General features: G+C 39.1%; 1 protein-coding gene and 1 pseudogene across 2 annotated transcripts; one reads left to right on the plus strand and one right to left on the minus strand.

Annotated features, from left to right (window-relative positions):
• Window positions 1–30: 30 nt before the first annotated feature.
• Window positions 31–1,013, plus strand: LOC137749574 (mitochondrial import inner membrane translocase subunit TIM23-2 pseudogene; annotated as a pseudogene). The gene has a single exon (XR_015958583.1). The product of XR_015958583.1 is annotated as a mitochondrial import inner membrane translocase subunit TIM23-2 pseudogene (transcript).
• Window positions 1,014–2,029: 1,016 nt separating this feature from the next.
• On the minus strand, window positions 2,030–8,288 carry LOC137749572 (dihydrolipoyllysine-residue acetyltransferase component 3 of pyruvate dehydrogenase complex, mitochondrial). Its single transcript, XM_068489691.2, has 19 exons — window positions 8,080–8,288; window positions 7,139–7,220; window positions 6,403–6,479; window positions 6,105–6,199; window positions 5,980–6,020; window positions 5,347–5,402; window positions 5,185–5,259; window positions 4,962–5,054; window positions 4,546–4,794; window positions 4,379–4,451; window positions 4,102–4,190; window positions 3,688–3,773; window positions 3,532–3,607; window positions 3,129–3,196; window positions 2,975–3,041; window positions 2,797–2,892; window positions 2,604–2,706; window positions 2,429–2,524; window positions 2,030–2,345 (listed from the first exon to the last, which is right to left on the minus strand). Exons 1-19 carry the CDS (start codon window positions 8,116–8,118, stop codon window positions 2,275–2,277), a joined length of 1,632 nt encoding a protein of 543 aa, XP_068345792.2. The 5' UTR covers window positions 8,119–8,288; the 3' UTR covers window positions 2,030–2,274.
• Between the last annotated feature and the right edge of the window lie 8,832 nt (window positions 8,289–17,120).

Here is a 17,120-nt window from a genome sequence, read left to right on the forward strand (position 1 = left end):
ATAATCACACATCTTTTTCCTCTTATTCCAATTTTCACCAGAAGCCACCACACCACCGACCTCGTCGATTCTTTCTTTCTCCTTTTCTTTTTTATTTTTATTTTTGGTTTAATTTGGCCAACACGTCAAAGGTCCTCTCTCTCTCTCCCTCTCACCCCCCCGCGAAGGCTACTACCAAACCCTAACCGCCGCCCAACCCTAAATTCCTCCTCCTCTTCCCAATCTCTCTCTCTCTCTCCGCCATGGCGCATCACATGTCCCCTTCCGATCACGACCCCAACTCTGACTCGTCCAAGGCCCGCCTCTACAACCCCTACCAGGACCTACAGGTCCCCATGCGAAACCTCTACCAGCTCCCTACCTCTCCGGAGTTCCTCTTCGTCGAAGAGGCTAAACGTCAGCGTCGCTCCTGGGGCGAGAATCTCACCTTCTACACCGGCTGCTCCTACCTCGGCGGCGCTATTGGAGGCGGCGGCGCCGGTCTCGTTTCCGGCGTTCGATCGTTCGAATCTGGAGACACTACCAAGCTCAGGATCAATAGGGTTCTCAACTCCTCTGGCCACACGGGTCGTGTTTGGGGAAACCGGCTGGGCGTGATCGGGCTGATCTATGCTGGTATGGAGAGTGGGATTCAAGCGGTCAGAGATACCGACGATGTTTGGAATAGCGTTGCGGCGGGACTGGGCACTGGAGCGATTTACCGAGCTGCAAAGGGCGTGAGGTCGGCTGCGGTGGCCGGAGCCGTTGGAGGAGTCCTTGTTGGCGTTGCCGTCACGGCAAGGCAGGCTGCCAAGCGATACGTGCCGATATAATCATGGCAGGTTGCTTTTGATGTGAGTGGTGGTATTGTTGGCTTATTTTTTTTTTCTTTCAGTTTGGTTAGTTTTCGGCAATTTTGATAGTCCCATTAGGAATCGGAGACGATGATAAACAGAAAATATTTGGGCAATGCATGATGAAGATGGTGTTGCTGTGTTTGGTAATTTTAAATGGAATTGATTATTGAATTACAAGTAGGTGAGCACCGGAGTTTTCGTTAAGAATTCTACCGTAATTCGTCGACTTGTCCTCATAACGAATAATTGGGATGTATTTAGACTCGTGGGTATTCATTGTATATCAGTAATTCTTTAAATTTGCGGTCTTTAATAGTGTAAACATGTCATGTGCAATGCTTGTTGGTGATCTTCTTTTCTGTGGCTGTTGGTGTCGTGGACTTGTTTTCATTTGATGTTGTTATCTTTCGTATCAAGAGTTAGTTCCTTCTCTGTTTCATTGTAAACCTGTTGACTTGTGACTTTAACATTGTCAAGGGATATGTGAGTTGACAACACATTACTAATGGGGTTTTTAAGAGGTTGGTTATCGTTTGTTTGATGATTGTTCGATACTTCTTTCTTTCATGCGGAAACTGATGCTTAAGTGAGAGAGGGTGCGTGCTACGATTGCAGTCATTGGCATTTTTGCATTGTAGAATGTTCTGTTATGAGTTTGCAGACGAGTGAAGGTCTGGAGTTAGGCACTCTTAGGGTAGAAATGCTGTTGCGCTGAATATCGATTTGAGTAATACTTGATGAGTGATGTAGGGCACCCGTTTAGGAAGTTAATATAATTTGATTGGGAATGTAATGTTTTGTATGGTCTTTCGGTGATGGCGGATAACGTACTTATAGAAATTGAAACAGAGACGGAAATTGAGTTTGGTCTACAAATTATGAAATGCATGCAAGTCTTTGTCGAATTGGTTCATAGTAACAGATTTTTATGAACTAGTTTGATAAACTCCAACACAATTGCTAAAGCGATGATGCTGGAATTGTCATATGCTTGCGGTGTTCCCTCCATATAGATTTGTGTCTTGCTTTTGCATTGTATTGGACGTGGGTGCCGTCCATTTTTCTTCACCTGTTTGAGAGTTGAGGTACATTTGCGACTGCCTTATCGTAGCTCGCGAAAAGATGCAGAGTTTTTTCATGCCATCGGTAAGAACAAAACCACACCTAAAACGTGCAAATATTGACAATAGTCCGAGAAAAAACAAGATTTAGGGGTTAGAGTCAAACTTCTTATTAGTTACGTACACTCAACGGAAAATTTTCATCCGAAATCCGATGCCTGAAATTATCAACCCCTTTTATTTCAAAAGCTATGCCAAAAGCCCGAGTCGATGATTGGGAAGAACAGCTGGGGTACCATCATTCAAGCCCCTTGTCTTGACAAATCACACGGGAAAGAAAACAAAATTATTTGAGGCCAAGATCGAAAACCGTCTACTTAGAGCAACATTGACTCAGGATTCTCAACGTAGCCTTTGAATGCCCTTAGCCATTCCGCACCAATTGCACCTGTACAAGAGAAATTTGCGCTGTTATTTTGTCTTTAACGATTCAGATTTTCAATTCCAAACAGAAATTAGAGATGGACATACCATCGATAACACGATGATCACAGCTTAGCGTTACCGACATGTAGGAAGCAAACTTGTATAGTTCGGGCCCGGAACTTGGTACTACCCTCTTCTCGGCTGCTCAGAAAAAAAAAACACAGAATAAACATAAAGACAACTTTGGCCCAAAGAAACATGATTGAAGTCCCAATCTTACCTGATCCAACTGCAAGAATGCCTGATTGAGGAGGGTTAATAATGGCACAAAATTGTTTGATGCCAAATGGACCTCCCAAATTTGTCACCGTAAATGTGCCTCCCTGCAAAAAGAATAAACCAAATTTAGGTTAAGACCACAAGGCTATCATATACCTGCAGTGGTGACAATAAAGGACAAAAATTTTATCAACCTCGTAATCTTCTGGCTTTAAGCTGTTTTCTTTGGCTTTTTGGGCCAGCTGCCTGACCTCCTCGGCTATGCTGGATAGTCCCTTCTTGTTCGCATCCTACGAATTTAACAATGTAGATTCAGGCAAATTGCTGTTTTAACTAAGTGGTTCAACAATACGGACCAAGGCAATCACTCACCCTAATGACGGGTACAAACAGTCCATTTTCTGTCTGCACAGCAACATTAATGTTCACGTTGTGAAACCTGAGAATAGAAACCGTAAAGGAATGTTACAACCTACTTCAGGTGGAATATGGAAACCTAATTATAAATGTTTGTATCTAAACTCACTGGCGGATGTAGTCATCTGTCCATGAACTATTGCATTGAGGAACCTTTTGAAGAGCCAAAGCAGCAGCCTGCAATAATTGTTACATTGGAGTGAATATACAGTCGGAAAGGTACCATATACCTCCAGTATACTTGATTTTTATTTTCTCTTACAAGAACTCTCATAACTTAACAAGGTTCTAGTTATCTCTAGAATACAGTCTCCCCCTCGAGGCACCTTTTATGATAGACTAAAAGTCATTCTGATAATCGTGAGATTTCATCTGATAACTCTAGAGATCAAAAGAACCCGTTATCCCATTCTGCACTTAAGCACCTCATCACTTCCATTGGTCTTACCATGGGGGGAAATTTGTACCATAATTGGCCGCTCAAAAATTTCAGTGAAGGAAGAATCTTGTACCTTAATTACGAGATCATTAACAGATATCCGTTTCCCACCTGATGCCTCTTGTAACGCATTGAGTTGGCCTCTCAAACTGCAGATAAACAAGAGTTAAACATATCCAAAGTTATGCAGTTAGTTCAATTTTAAAATGTTTAAGAAACTTATACTCACTCCATGAGTCTATCGACGCATGTATCTACCGTCAAATAATAATGAGGAATTGTTTGCTTTGAGAATAATAATCTTGAAGCTGTGATCTGCAAAAATCATACCAGATATAGCTTTAGAAAGAATAAAGTAAAGTTCACAACAGAGATTAAACAATTAATTGATGAAAAGTACTTGAAAAGCGTAAGTGAACCAAACCAAATAAACGTATTTAAAATTTTCCGAGACAGTACTTCAGGTGCACCAAAGAAATAAGCAAGTAGTGAGGACTGAATTGATATAATTTACAAATGCAAATCTCTCTAACACAAAACAAACAGAAGATATCAGCCTAGATATTACTTGGAAAAAATTTACATTGCATCCTCTCAATTAATTATGACATAAAACACGTACAATCGTTACTTCTAATATTACCTTCCGTATCTGAGAATGGGGGATATCGGTATAATCTAATGCTGCAGGTGCTGCACCCTTAGCTTTAGGAGCTTCCTTCCCATGAGAAGCTACATAATCATGAGAAAACAAAAGCAAAAGATCAAACACAATTTCTGACCATCAGCTGGATTGGCCTTTTTTACCAGAAGAAAAATGGTAGACAAAGGTCCAAGACAAAATCAACAAAAAAATAAATAATAACATAGCAAAGAATAACAAAAGTATTAACACGAGTTTTGGGTAATGAGATTTATACCCAAATACTCTTCAACATCAGCCTTCACAATGCTTCCATCAGGACCTGTTCCTTTGATACTTGAGAGGGGAACCTAGAAAACACAGAAGTCAGAAATGGCGCATGATGGTAAGTGTTTTCTACCATTAAATGATAATAATTCAGCCATAGAATTCTGCATGGCATACCTTGTGCTCTTCAGCCAAACTTCTTGCCAAAGGACTTGCGAATATGCGATCTCCAGAAGGGGTAGCAGCAGGAGCTGCACTGGGCTTTGAAACCTTTGGCTCTGGAACTGGTTCTGCAACCACCTCTTTTTTGGTTGGGGTAGGCTCAGAAGCCTCTTTAGCTGCAGGAGCACTGGCACCAGATGCCGATGGTGTATAATCTTTAAATTTTGCAATATCATCCTCCTCTTCAACAGTTATTGCAATCACCTATGTGCCAAAACCATTAGCAAGTACTCATATTATATCAAGATGTTTCTTTCTATTCAATCTAATTTATCCCCGTTATTAATCAGTCCAACACCACCAACCACAAGCAAAGGAAAGGTGAATTATAAATCTACCCAAGCCCCATAAAAGTTAACTAGAATCAATACCTCTCCAACTTTGATCCCTTGGGTGCCATCTGGTCGTAGAATCTTGGCAAGATAACCATCTTCCATGCATTCCATCTCCACTGTAGCTTTATCCTTAACAGGTCATTGGATGAGGTACACGTCAGGCTTCCATCATAAAAAGAAGCACGTAACAATAACAGAAGTTCATTTACTCATTCAACAGAGCTAACAGGTAAGTGGATGTAAAGTACAGAAAACTTACAGTTTCAACTTCACAGAGAACTTCACCAGGAGAAACTTTATCACCCTCTTTCTTCAGCCACCTAGCAATATTACCCTACAAATAAAAAAAACTGATGACTTAGAATGGAGCAGTAAATTTTCAAAGGTATGATAATCCAATAAGCTTTGAAACAGTACATACCTCAGACATAGTGGGTGAAAGAGAAGGCATCCCAATTTCTTGGTGTGGAGGGAGGCCTGAAGTGGACATGATTCTTGACGAGTTAGATGATCATATAACTCTAAATAACATGTTTGAGGATTACCAAATCAACGGAAGAGTTCAAAATAAAGAAGATCACACTTCAAAAAGGGATGCAAATCACTTCAATACCCAAAACTAGTGAAATAATATATTCACAATAAATCATGGTATCACATTAAGAAAACTATTTCTCTATGAATTAAAGCAGCAGGGATCAAAAAAATATAATACAGAAATCATTCTTAGGAGATTAATGACTAGTACCCACCCTCAACCGTAAAAATATCCAAATAGAGTTATGAAATGAAAAAAAATAGAAACTACAAGGCCACAGTGATTGATCACAATATTACACTTCCAATTTCTAGCACGGATGAGTTTGAGAAATCTATGAACCAATAGTCAACTTGTTATAGTTCTATGCTGTAAACTTGTATCATTGAAGCAAGCTCTTATAGCAACATGAAGTCCATCATCATACTAGCCTACTCGGAGAGGAAGCCAATGTGCACTCAAGGACATAAAAATACAAAAAGAAATTATCAAGATGCAAAACACCAAGAGGCATACCTGCATCAGATGACAAGCCTCTGCTCAACTGCGCCTGAATACTGATATAGGGAAAAATAGATGTATCAAACAAGAGTTGTACACACATACACACAGACAAAGTAACAAAATCTAGCACAGCATACCATGAAAGCTGTTTGTTGAATACCGATCCAGAAATTGAACTTCCTAGTTTCCTTGTCATTGGGATATCCCTGGTAAATGTACCTGACACTGATTTCTGCAAAACATGACAGGTGACAGCGCTATAATTGATACAAAGTTCACTAGTGACAATTCCTTTAAAAGTGTGTGACAAGATATTTAAAAAAAAAAAAGGAAGAAGCAAAGAAAGACCACTAAAACTTTGAACAGAAATACTCCAAAGATGGGACATTTTATAATATTTCTCCTATCAACATGATAAAAACCAGTTTAACTTACAGTGCTACTGCTGAAAGACCTAGAACCGCTTGCTCTTTCTGAAGGCACATAACTGTGGTGATGAACCTTCAATATATCTGAAAAAAGAATTGATTGTTAAATCAGCTAAACAAATTTTCAGAAGCACTTAAGTGCATAATTAAAAACCCAAGTGTCTTGTTGCATTCAACTGATGCCACAGATCTTGTGTCACACATTGTACAACAAGATACCTTTAACAAAATCAGTACTAGGAAAACCCTGGACTCCAGCTTAAGAACAGTCATAGTTAACTCATCAAATTTTTTAATTCATGTCCTGATACATATATATGTACGAGCATATGTTAGCATGTGAAGCATGATAAGGAAATGTAATTGAAAATAATTGCACATAGTATTGTCCAAATGAATACACACATATATGTTAAGTACAAGGAGTCAAGTCATCAGGTCAACCAGTTTTCAATTTCACACGGAAAACCAACATAAATAGATAACAAAAGACCAGTTTCAATCTCATATTTACAACATCACTGTATTTAATCCTCTAATATCGAATCATCAGGTCCGAAAGACATATTCATGAAAAAACATATAGACATCATCAATTGGATTAACTAGCATAATTTATCTGGAATAGCAACTTCTGTTTCAATGATATGCAACATTAGCATAACAGATGGAAAGGAAAAAATAGTTCTTGACACACACACACACACACACACAACACAAAAAAGGCATTCCATTTAATTTACCACTAGAGGGTTGAACATCATGTGAAAACCAACGAACCAAGAGTGCTTGCTCTTGCCGTAGTAAGTTGGGAGCATTCCGTAACTGCAGTGAACACAAATATAGTACAAAATTATATGTAAAGAAACATCGTGATAACATAGAAACCATCAGCTTCATAGATTAATGCTTGAAATATACCTAAGTCAATGATATAAAGCACCAAAAAGAATAGAAAAAAAAACAAAAGACAAGAGCATATTTATATAATTGCCTATGTTATCTGGGCAACGTAAGCTTGTAATCAACATTTGGTCATCGGCTCATGGTAACTTTTAAGCCAAGTTCAAAAACTTATGTTGACAATACACAGCGAAAAACTAGATTTTACAGGTCATGGGCTCATGGTAACTTTTAAGCCAAAGTCAAGAACTTATGTCGACAATATACAGTGAAAAACTAGAATTTATTCAAAACTAGTGAAATTCAAATTAAAAACACCCTGGACATAGTAATCCTAAATTACCCAATTGAGAATTAATTCTGGAATTTACACTACCTCCATTTATATGCACACACCTAGCTTCAACAATCAAACAGAAGCTCATAAGAAAATAAATTAAATTACATTTCCTACTTGCTACCGAACTTCGAGTAACCCGAAAAATAAAGAAATAGCATGGTGAAGTATAGACAGATTCATCCAATCACTACCCCAGTTGGTGACTACAAATATTCAAGCGAATTAACGGCGTAAATTCAATACAAAACAAGGCTGAGATTCAAGATTTGTGGAATTTAAACAGTAAAAACAAGTGCTTGGCCACAATCCCATTAACCAAACAAGCTCTAAACCCAGAATATCAATGCCTAAACAAAATTCTGACAATTAACACACAAGAAAGAGCAAAAAATAGCACTAAGTTCACGAGAGAAGGGAAAAATGGTGAAAATTGAGGCGTACCTTTTTGGAGTGGTGGATGATACGAGATGCGTAAGTCATTTTTGTCCGGTATCAAACTGATGAAACAAGCAGTATCCAAGAAATCAGTGGGAATGGAAGAGGAACCGGTGGAGTTTAGGGTTCAATGATCGAAACAGATCGCACTGGCTTTGCAAATTGTGTATATATAAATATTAATATAAATATAGGGTTGTTTTGTGTGAATAACTGAATATTATGCCCCAAATGAATACTATTTTGTTGCGGCCAAAATGGAAAATGAAATAGAAAGAAAAAAAATACGCACGGTATCTTTGTTTCGTGTTTGAATCACTCTATTCTAGTCTAGTGATATTTTTTAAATCCAAAACCGCTCTTATAAAGTCTTTATTTTGAAGACTGTGAGCTCCTCTTTTATACGAGCTATCAAATTAATCTTATAGTGATTAAGCTGTCAACTTAAATAATTGTTATTACACCAAAAAACCAATAATTTTTCAAAGTGATTAAATTTAAAAAAAAATTCTTGCGTAAAACCTTCCGTCTTTTTCATCTATCATGCCTCTCATCCACATCCTCTTCCTTTCTACATCTCTTTCTCGATCATTCACTCCCCCTTCTCTCGTCTTGAGTTTTTCGTTTTTTTTTTCCTTTTCGCATATGAAATAGGGTGAGGGACTTGTTTCAAAATTTTCACACTCGTTGGCATGACAAATGTGCATGGACTTGCATGGACTTAGGGCAATTATACAAATGTTCAACCCATAAATTATTATTTTATTAACACCGCGTGATTGTAAATATTTTTCCTTCTTGCTTTTGCAACTTTGCATGTATTTAAGCTTTGACTCGAGGTATTTTTATGGCAATCAGGCTTTGAGGTGCAATTGGGCTTACACATGAGATTTTTGGCCCCAACACATTCTTATTATCTTGCCCACTGCTTAAGTCTTATATCTCTACTAATTAATAAAACATTCATTATCAATCAAAATCTTATGAAATTATCAGTTTAACTCACTAATTAAAACATAACATGAATAAGAAATATAGGGCAGAAATGTAATTTCACACAACCAAATTTAGCTTTTTTTTTTTTTTTTCAAAACCTCACCTACATGTAATCCCAACATATAAAAAAATTAAAAAAAAAAAAACAAACTTCCCACTCCCACCTTCTCTATCACTCTCTTCTTCTCTCCTTCTATTTCAAAAACAAAAATAAAAAATGTTCTCACACACTTTGTGTGTGCCTGTATGCTAGTTGCTTATCAACTTGACCATCGGAGAGCCTTTGATGGTACACCTCCTTCATCTTCGGCTAGCTCACGGTTGTTTTTTCTTTACAAATTACTTGGATTTGTTATTTCCACGTCCCACAATAGTGCGCATATTTAATTCCAACAACTTAGATGATCAATTTTGAATTTCCTTTAGGCACATTTTTATTAGTAATTTTTTTAAATAGATAATCAAAGTTGACGCATTCCAATCAGAACCAAACATTTAGAATCATCCCAACAGCCAATACATTCAAATAAACAATTAAAAGCATTGGTGACCCGTTTGTTTTAAGTTGTTCATGTTTAAACCTTACGTAGCTCCAAAGAGCCAAAACCCATTGCTCATTTGACCAATCTTTGGAGTGGTTTGAATATTCTATTTCTCACATTTAGGGACTAACTTTCCATATAATGTTATAGTTTAATCTCTATAGTTTGAGCCAAGTTTCACTTGGCATATAATCTCAATTGTCGCCACTAATTTCACTTTCCAACATAATTTGGTCTGCCATTTAGTACTATAGTCTAGTGGTATTCATCTTCACTTGTAAGTAAGATGTTTTAGGTTCAATTATCGCCAAATGCTAAGCTCATTCCCCTCCCCTTACTATAGATAATGTCGTTTGTCAAAAAAAAAAAAAAAAAACATTTAGGATATGTGTATGAAAGAGAACTGTATTTAACTTCTTTAGATCACGGACCCTTTTGTCACATCCCAGACTCCAACCTCTCGGATATTGTCCGCTTTGGCATTCTGGGCCTGGACTATGTCGCAGCCACCCAGCTACCGCACGGTTTTGTTCTTGTGGACCGTAGTCCACAAAAGGCCTCTCTGAAGTTAAAGCTCTGGGCATGGATATATAAGGCCCAAAGACCACGCCCTCACAGGCGATGTGGGATACTACAATCCACCCCCCTTAGAGAGTCCGACGTCCTCGTCGGCACACCACGACCGTGAGTCTGGCTCTGATACCAAATTGTCACATCCCAGACTCCAACCTCTCGGATATTGTCCGCTTTGGCATTCTGGGCCTGGACTATGTCGCAGCCACCCAGCTACCGCACGGTTTTGTTCTTGTGGACCGTAGTCCACAAAAAGCCTCGCTGAAGTTAAAGCTCTGGGCATGGATATATAAGGCCCAAAGACCACGCCCTCACGGGCGATGTGGGATACTACACCTTTACTATATATTCCTTCAACTTATTGTTTAAGCGTATAACATTTATGAGACGATTTTAAACAGTAATCTTTGTCCTTAGATTAAACTAGTTTAGTTTAATATGCGAAATGTTCGTGAAGTATCATCACGTGATTGACTTTTGGACACATTTCCAACAAAAAGCTAATGACAGGAGTCGGGAAGACCCTACGACATTAAGACTGCTCTGGCCTAGTGACTCTTATGGCCATGGGAGCCATAGCCAAGGAAGTTGGACTCAGAGATGGAGAGGAAGTTGGATTGGGCCTATTAGAGGTAGTCGGACTATTGTGGTGGTTTGTGACGTGACAACAACGATGAAGCAAGGCTGATGGTGGTTTGTGATCTATCTGCAAGATAGGGATTAAGAAAAGAACGAGAAAAGTAAAGAGAGAAAGGAAAGAGAAAGAGATGGGGAACATAGAGAGATGAGAGACCCAGTAAGTTTGCTTTGATTGATTTGTTCTCAGTCATTGAAATCAGATCCAACAATTTGCGTTGGTCTGCACGTATAGTCCACAAAGGCCAGTTCATACATTGCGATATTTTGTTCGTTTGGATTTCTCTCCTTAAACCAACTCAAACCCAAATATTTAGGTCCACTAAAAGACATAATTTAGGTTGGGCCTAAAATGTATTAATTGTTGTGGGATGGTTTTAACCCTAATTTTTTTTGTAAGGATATTTTTTGTAACTTTGAGTTAAGTTATCTCTGACACACCCCGACTCGGAATGTCCACTAGGACCCCAAATCGAGCTGTGTTGCCCGACACTTGGAAGGTGACGAAGCCATAAAGTGTGATAGTGTATAAAATGTGAATAAATTTGAACCTAAAAGTGTCTAAATACCAGAGTGCGCTACGAGTGGGAGCGAACCCATTTCACATGCGATGCCAGAGCATAAGTAAAGTACAGTAGTGTGGGTAAGAATCATACCCTTAAAAGTAGCCACCAATACTAAGATTAGCCATACATCCTCGTCGATACGAACTCAGCAATTAAAACCTGAAGGGGGTACAAAACAGAAAGTATGAGTAAGCAGTAAAACCAAGCTTCCCAAAACTATTACCTTTCTAACAGTAATAACCCCTCATTGTAATTCCCTTATCGTTTTCTATAGGACAGTACTACACACACACACACACACACACACACACACATATATATATATATATATATATATATATATCTATATATCCACCTATGCTAATGAAATGAACAAAACCACAGGTATGCCGTGTCCATAGACTCTACAATGCATTAACAAGTAGGCCAAATGAACTTAATCAATATAAAATAATACATCAGCTAGAATCACCTAATGTGACCCATATGACTGTACTTATATCTCATCAATCAATGCAAGCATATAAGTCGGGAGTCATCTCTAGTGACCTGTACGACTTATCCATATCTCATCAAGCATCCCTGCATATGAGTCGGAACCACCTCTAGTGGTCTGTATGACAGGACTGGGTGTAAATAAGTACGCTCAAGTGCTATGATCACATGAAGACTGGGCGAATAATCGCGGGTCACCTACGAGTCAGAACTACCTATAGTGGTCTGTACGACAGGCATGTGCACCTACCTTGAGTCCAAGGTGAGTGTAAGGTGCGGGAGGTGAACATCACGTGAAGGACTATGCCTTGGCCACGGGCGGGAGCACTAACACCGGGGTACAAGTATCCATATCTCGTCAATCAATACTAGCATACAAGTCGGGAGTCACTTATAGTGACCTGTACGACTTAATCTATAGCTCATCAAACATCCCTGCACACGAGTTGAAACCACCTCTAGTGGTCTGTACGACAGGACTGAGTGTAAATAAGTACGCTCAAGTGCTACGATCACGTGAAGACTGGGCGAATAATAGCAGGTCACCTACGAGTCGGAACCACCTATAGTGGTATGTACGACAAGCCTGTGCACCTACCTTGAGTCCAAGGTGAGCGTAAGATGCGAGAGGTGAACATCACGTGAAGGACTGTGCCTTGACCACGAGCGGGAGCACTAACACGGGGGTGCAGGTTTATGAGCTCTCAATGCATCTCAATATAACATGTACAACTCATGGCAACCAGTACGACAGTATCGAAGTTGCCTAACACATAAATGTAGTCATGCTATAACTTCATCGATTCAACTAATACCATAAACTCACCTGAACTTACCTGGGTGTCCTGCGTTCACCTTTGCACTTGAAAGCATTCCCAATAATTATGTGCAAGTAATATACATATGGATATACCATGATGCAATCTAATACTTAACCATGTCGTAACATTTTCAATTATATACAATACGGTGTGAAATGTACAACCAATAACGCCCTACTCCCGAACTACTTATTTTCAGGGATAATTATCCATGACAACCCAATTAACACTAATTTAACTAACTAATTCACAAAACTAAAACTTGCATTTACCAATTTCCTTCGCATTACTCAATTTCCCAAATAAGGCTTTTGTCTCAAATATATTATGGCTACATCTAACGTCTCATTAGACTGCCTACGTACCCTAAACAGGGATCAAGCCATTCGTAGTTCATATTAGTACTTCAAGCATTCACAATAATTATATGAAGGTAATATACCTAATCAATTTAAAAGTGTAGATGGAACTATCAATAATATGTACGATAAAAGGAAAAGGTCCACTCACCTGGAGTCCACGCTATGATTCTCTAACGCACGCATCGAGGCGTCCTGAATGATTGGTGCCTGCCACGAAGTCCAAAAGTGGACGGAAGATGATCAATTTTGCCCACAAAGCCGGCGAGTGCCTAAAACTTCCCGACGTTGATTCGTCGTCTGCGGTGATCCAACGGGGTCAAGGTTGGTTGGGTTTAGCTCCTGGGATGATGGGCTACAAAGCCCAAGTGGTGGCATCGGCCATCACTTTGCCGATTTGCTGGAAAATAAAAAAGGGTGCCCGAAGCACTGTGAGAACCGCCAACTTTCGTGGCCTCAAACCGCCACATACCGTGGTTAATCAAGGTGGTTCTTGGGTGGGTTTGGTAGAGGGGAATGAGAGCTTCAAGATGGTGGTGGTGGCATTGAAAAAATCCATCGGAGTTGGCCGGAATAGGCCTTGGAAAATGGGTGGTCGCGAGGGGAAAAATGCACGGGAAAGCTGGGAGCTTTTTTTTTTTTTTTTTTTTTTTTCTTCTTTCTTTCTGATTGGCTGAAGGCTTTCCTCCTCTCCTCTAATTGGTTCCTTGTCCCTTTAATTTAATTGGTCCACTATTCCCACAAGGTGGGAATTCAAATAATTTATAACTAAAATTTAAATAACCATTTTCAAACGTCCATAACTATACCGTTAATCCGGACTCGCAAACGGCTTTCGCCTATGCGTTCACACCAACGAGTACTACGAGAATATGTTAAAAGAATAAGTCATACGTCTCTCTAGACAATGGTCAATATAAGTTAAAATCTTTGCCCCTATGGCATTTTCGTAAATTCACGCTTTTAAAATAAAATAAAAACGTAAAATTTGGAACGGATTGTCACAATCTCAATTTAATTTTACAAATGTTTTAATCTAAAAATATTTAAATTTCGCCAAAATAAAAAAAATAAAAAATAAACCGAACAAGTCACACCAACCAACCACTCAGCCAACAAATGAATGAGTATATATAGAGTTTGAGAAATTTTTTTAAAGTAGATATATTTTAAAACAAAATTATTTTCTTATTTTGACCGTTAGATTTAATTTTAGTTGTTGGATACTTTTTTTTCATTGGATTTGAATAAATAAATATGGACCGTGAGGTCAAATTCAAAAGTTTACCCAAAAGAAAACAGCTTTTAATATAACTGTTGACCACTAATGGCCTAGAAATCGATAGGCTCAGTTTTTTACCGTTACCTTTGACTACCAGTTCGGCCATTAGCCAAAATCGTTTGCCCCGTTAAAAAAAGGTGGGCCCCCAACATTTGGGTCAGGCAAATAGAATTGTCACCTCAATGAAAATTAGGTCTTTGAATTATCACCTTAATGAAAATTAGGTTTATGAATTATTTTTTCGGTAAAATAAGTCCTAAATTCAAAAAACTTTATTTCATCCCTGTAATATTGAAAGCTATTTTATCCAATTTTTCGTGAACTTAAGTCACTTGACACATTTTAGAGGATAATGCCATAATTTGCTTGCCTATAAGACCTTAAAGTTGTATATAGCTTGCGAATCTAACGTCTAATTTATCATCCAAAGTTAATTTTATACACTATTTTTTTCGAAAAAAATAGGTCCTTAAACTATGAAAAACTACCAATCTACCCTCTAAGTATATCACATGCAAGTCACGTGGCTTAAATTGACGAAAAATTGAATAGAATAGCTTCGAATCTAATGTTAGGGATATTATTGGCTGATTTGTATTAGTTTAATAATTGATTTTTATGGGAAAAAATAATTTAGAAACCTAATTTTCACTAAGTAATAATTTAGAGACTAAATCAGCAGTTTACCCTATATTTAATTCATGATAATATATAGCTTTTAATCTTGTATTTTAGTAACTTGATTTTCAACTTAAAAAAAGGTGCACTTGAATGGTGCATTGCAGCTGTACAGGAATTTATATTAATGCGGCAATATGCATAAATGCTCACATATACATGTTAATTAAAAAAAATGACGGTTGATATTATACATTTATTAGTGGTGAGGAAAACTTATATGCGTTTCTCTCTCTTGTCAATCATAGGTGGTCCAATCGCTCATCCATCCACGAATACCATCCTCGAATACTATACTCTAGCTTCTATTATGAGTGAATTTCTATGGGACACTCAAAAGATTTGAGGTGTGGGACCGCATATGACCCCACACTAAAAGTGTGACATCCCGTCCCGGGATTATTAAACGCACGTGTGAAATTACCTTTTTGCCCTTAGTTCGTTTTTTTGTCACGTTGTGGGTTGTTTTGTGTGGTGTGGCATGAGTTGGACCACACACACACACTCACACACACAGTCACTCTTCCCCTCCCTCTGTCTCTTTCCCCCGTGTCTCTCTCTCTCCCTTCTTTCTTCTTCTCCCTTCTGTGAGTGTACGGACACACACCAAGGACCTTCAAACCGTCACAGATCGAGGAAACCAAGGGTGCAGTCGTGATCGTGAGGTCAAGGGAAGCACGAATATATCATTTTCAGGTAGGAACCTCAACGTTTTCACGTCGAATTCACAAGCTCCGATTTATGTACTGTTCATGCAAAATTTATACATTGAGTTTTTGGGATTTCTAAGCTCATAGGTAGCTTGGTGGTGTCCCAAGGAGCCCCGGAGTGCTTCGTTGGACGAAATTGGACGTCGGGATCGTCCTACTCGAAGTTGGCCGGTTTTGGTTGTTTGCACAGGTAAGATTTTGTAATTTTTAGCCTTTAAAAGTGGTCCAACGTGATTCTACTAGTCTAGGGCTTTCTTTTGGTCCAAGAATCATAGAAAATGGTTGAGAAACGAAGGAGATTAGTAAGTTTAAACTTTTCCCAGTTTTCCGGCGACCGGAGTCCGGCGAGGGTCGACCGGAGAAGAAACCGGAATATTCCGTTAAGTTTAACGGAATATTCCTAACGGAGGTAACGGTATCCGGTTAGATTTGACGGAATATTCCGTCAGTTTAACGGAATATTCCTGACGGCGTCTGTTGACACCGTCAGTGTGCCTGGCACGTGGCCGCGCGTGGGGGGCGTGTAGGTCCGTGCCTGTGCTGGCGCGTGGGGGCGCGTGCGGGGTCCAAAAATTATTTTAAAAATATGGTTGTGATCCTGAGGTTGTGTAGAGCACGTTGGTATATTCATTTGTCCATTTTGAGCAATGTATGAGAAGTTATTACGAGAAACGGGTTATGTGCTTTAAAGTTAACGTTTTTATAGTTGTTTCGCATTTAGGTGACACGTACCCAGAGGACGAGCGTGCACACGCGAGACAGGGGGGCTACGACCCTTCTACATACCAGTGAGTGGGCTTTTGTTTTCCGTATATACCTATATACATTTATATTCCCAGAAATTGATTTAAAAGGGTTATTTGCCTTATGCCATGCATGTTATTATTAACGTTTATGCATCATCACATTCATTAGTAGTGGCATGCATATACATATTTATATGTGGGTGCTGTGGAGGCATAGGTAAGTGCCAGGTAAGCGTTAATTAACGATTGCATTAATTAGTGGTTAGAGATGCTTAGAGAGCTCATAACCTGCACCCCCGGTGTTAGTGCTCCCGCCCAGAGTAGGGCACAGTCCTTCACGTGTTGTTCACCTCCCGCACCATACGCTCAGCTTGGATCCAAGCTAGGTGCATAGGCCTGTCGTACAGACCACAATAGGTGGTTCCGACTCGTAGGTGACCCGCGATTATTCGCACAGCCTTCACGTGATCGTAGCACTAGAGCGTATATATATGTTACACCCAGGCTTGTCGTACAGACCACTTTAGGTGGTTCCGACTCGTGGGCAGGTTTAGATATCGAGAGTGAGATTTGAGCTCTAGATGTAGCCGTACAGGTCACGTAGGTGACTCCGGCTGCCTGATTACATGATATTGATTATGAT

Source organism: Pyrus communis, chromosome 17 (assembly GCF_041283825.1).
Source record: "Pyrus communis isolate YQ-2024b chromosome 17, ASM4128382v1, whole genome shotgun sequence".
NCBI lineage: Eukaryota > Viridiplantae > Streptophyta > Magnoliopsida > Rosales > Rosaceae > Pyrus > Pyrus communis.

Coding starts and splice junctions, on each gene's coding strand:
- LOC137749572 (XM_068489691.2), bottom strand. CDS start 8,118: ATGACTTACGCATCTCGTATCATCCACCACTCCAAAAAG. Junction 3,608..3,687: donor TGCGTCGATAGACTCATGGA/GTGAGTATAAGT, acceptor GTTTATCTGCAG/TTTGAGAGGCCAACTCAATG. Junction 2,893..2,974: donor TGTTTGTACCCGTCATTAGG/GTGAGTGATTGC, acceptor TTAAATTCGTAG/GATGCGAACAAGAAGGGACT.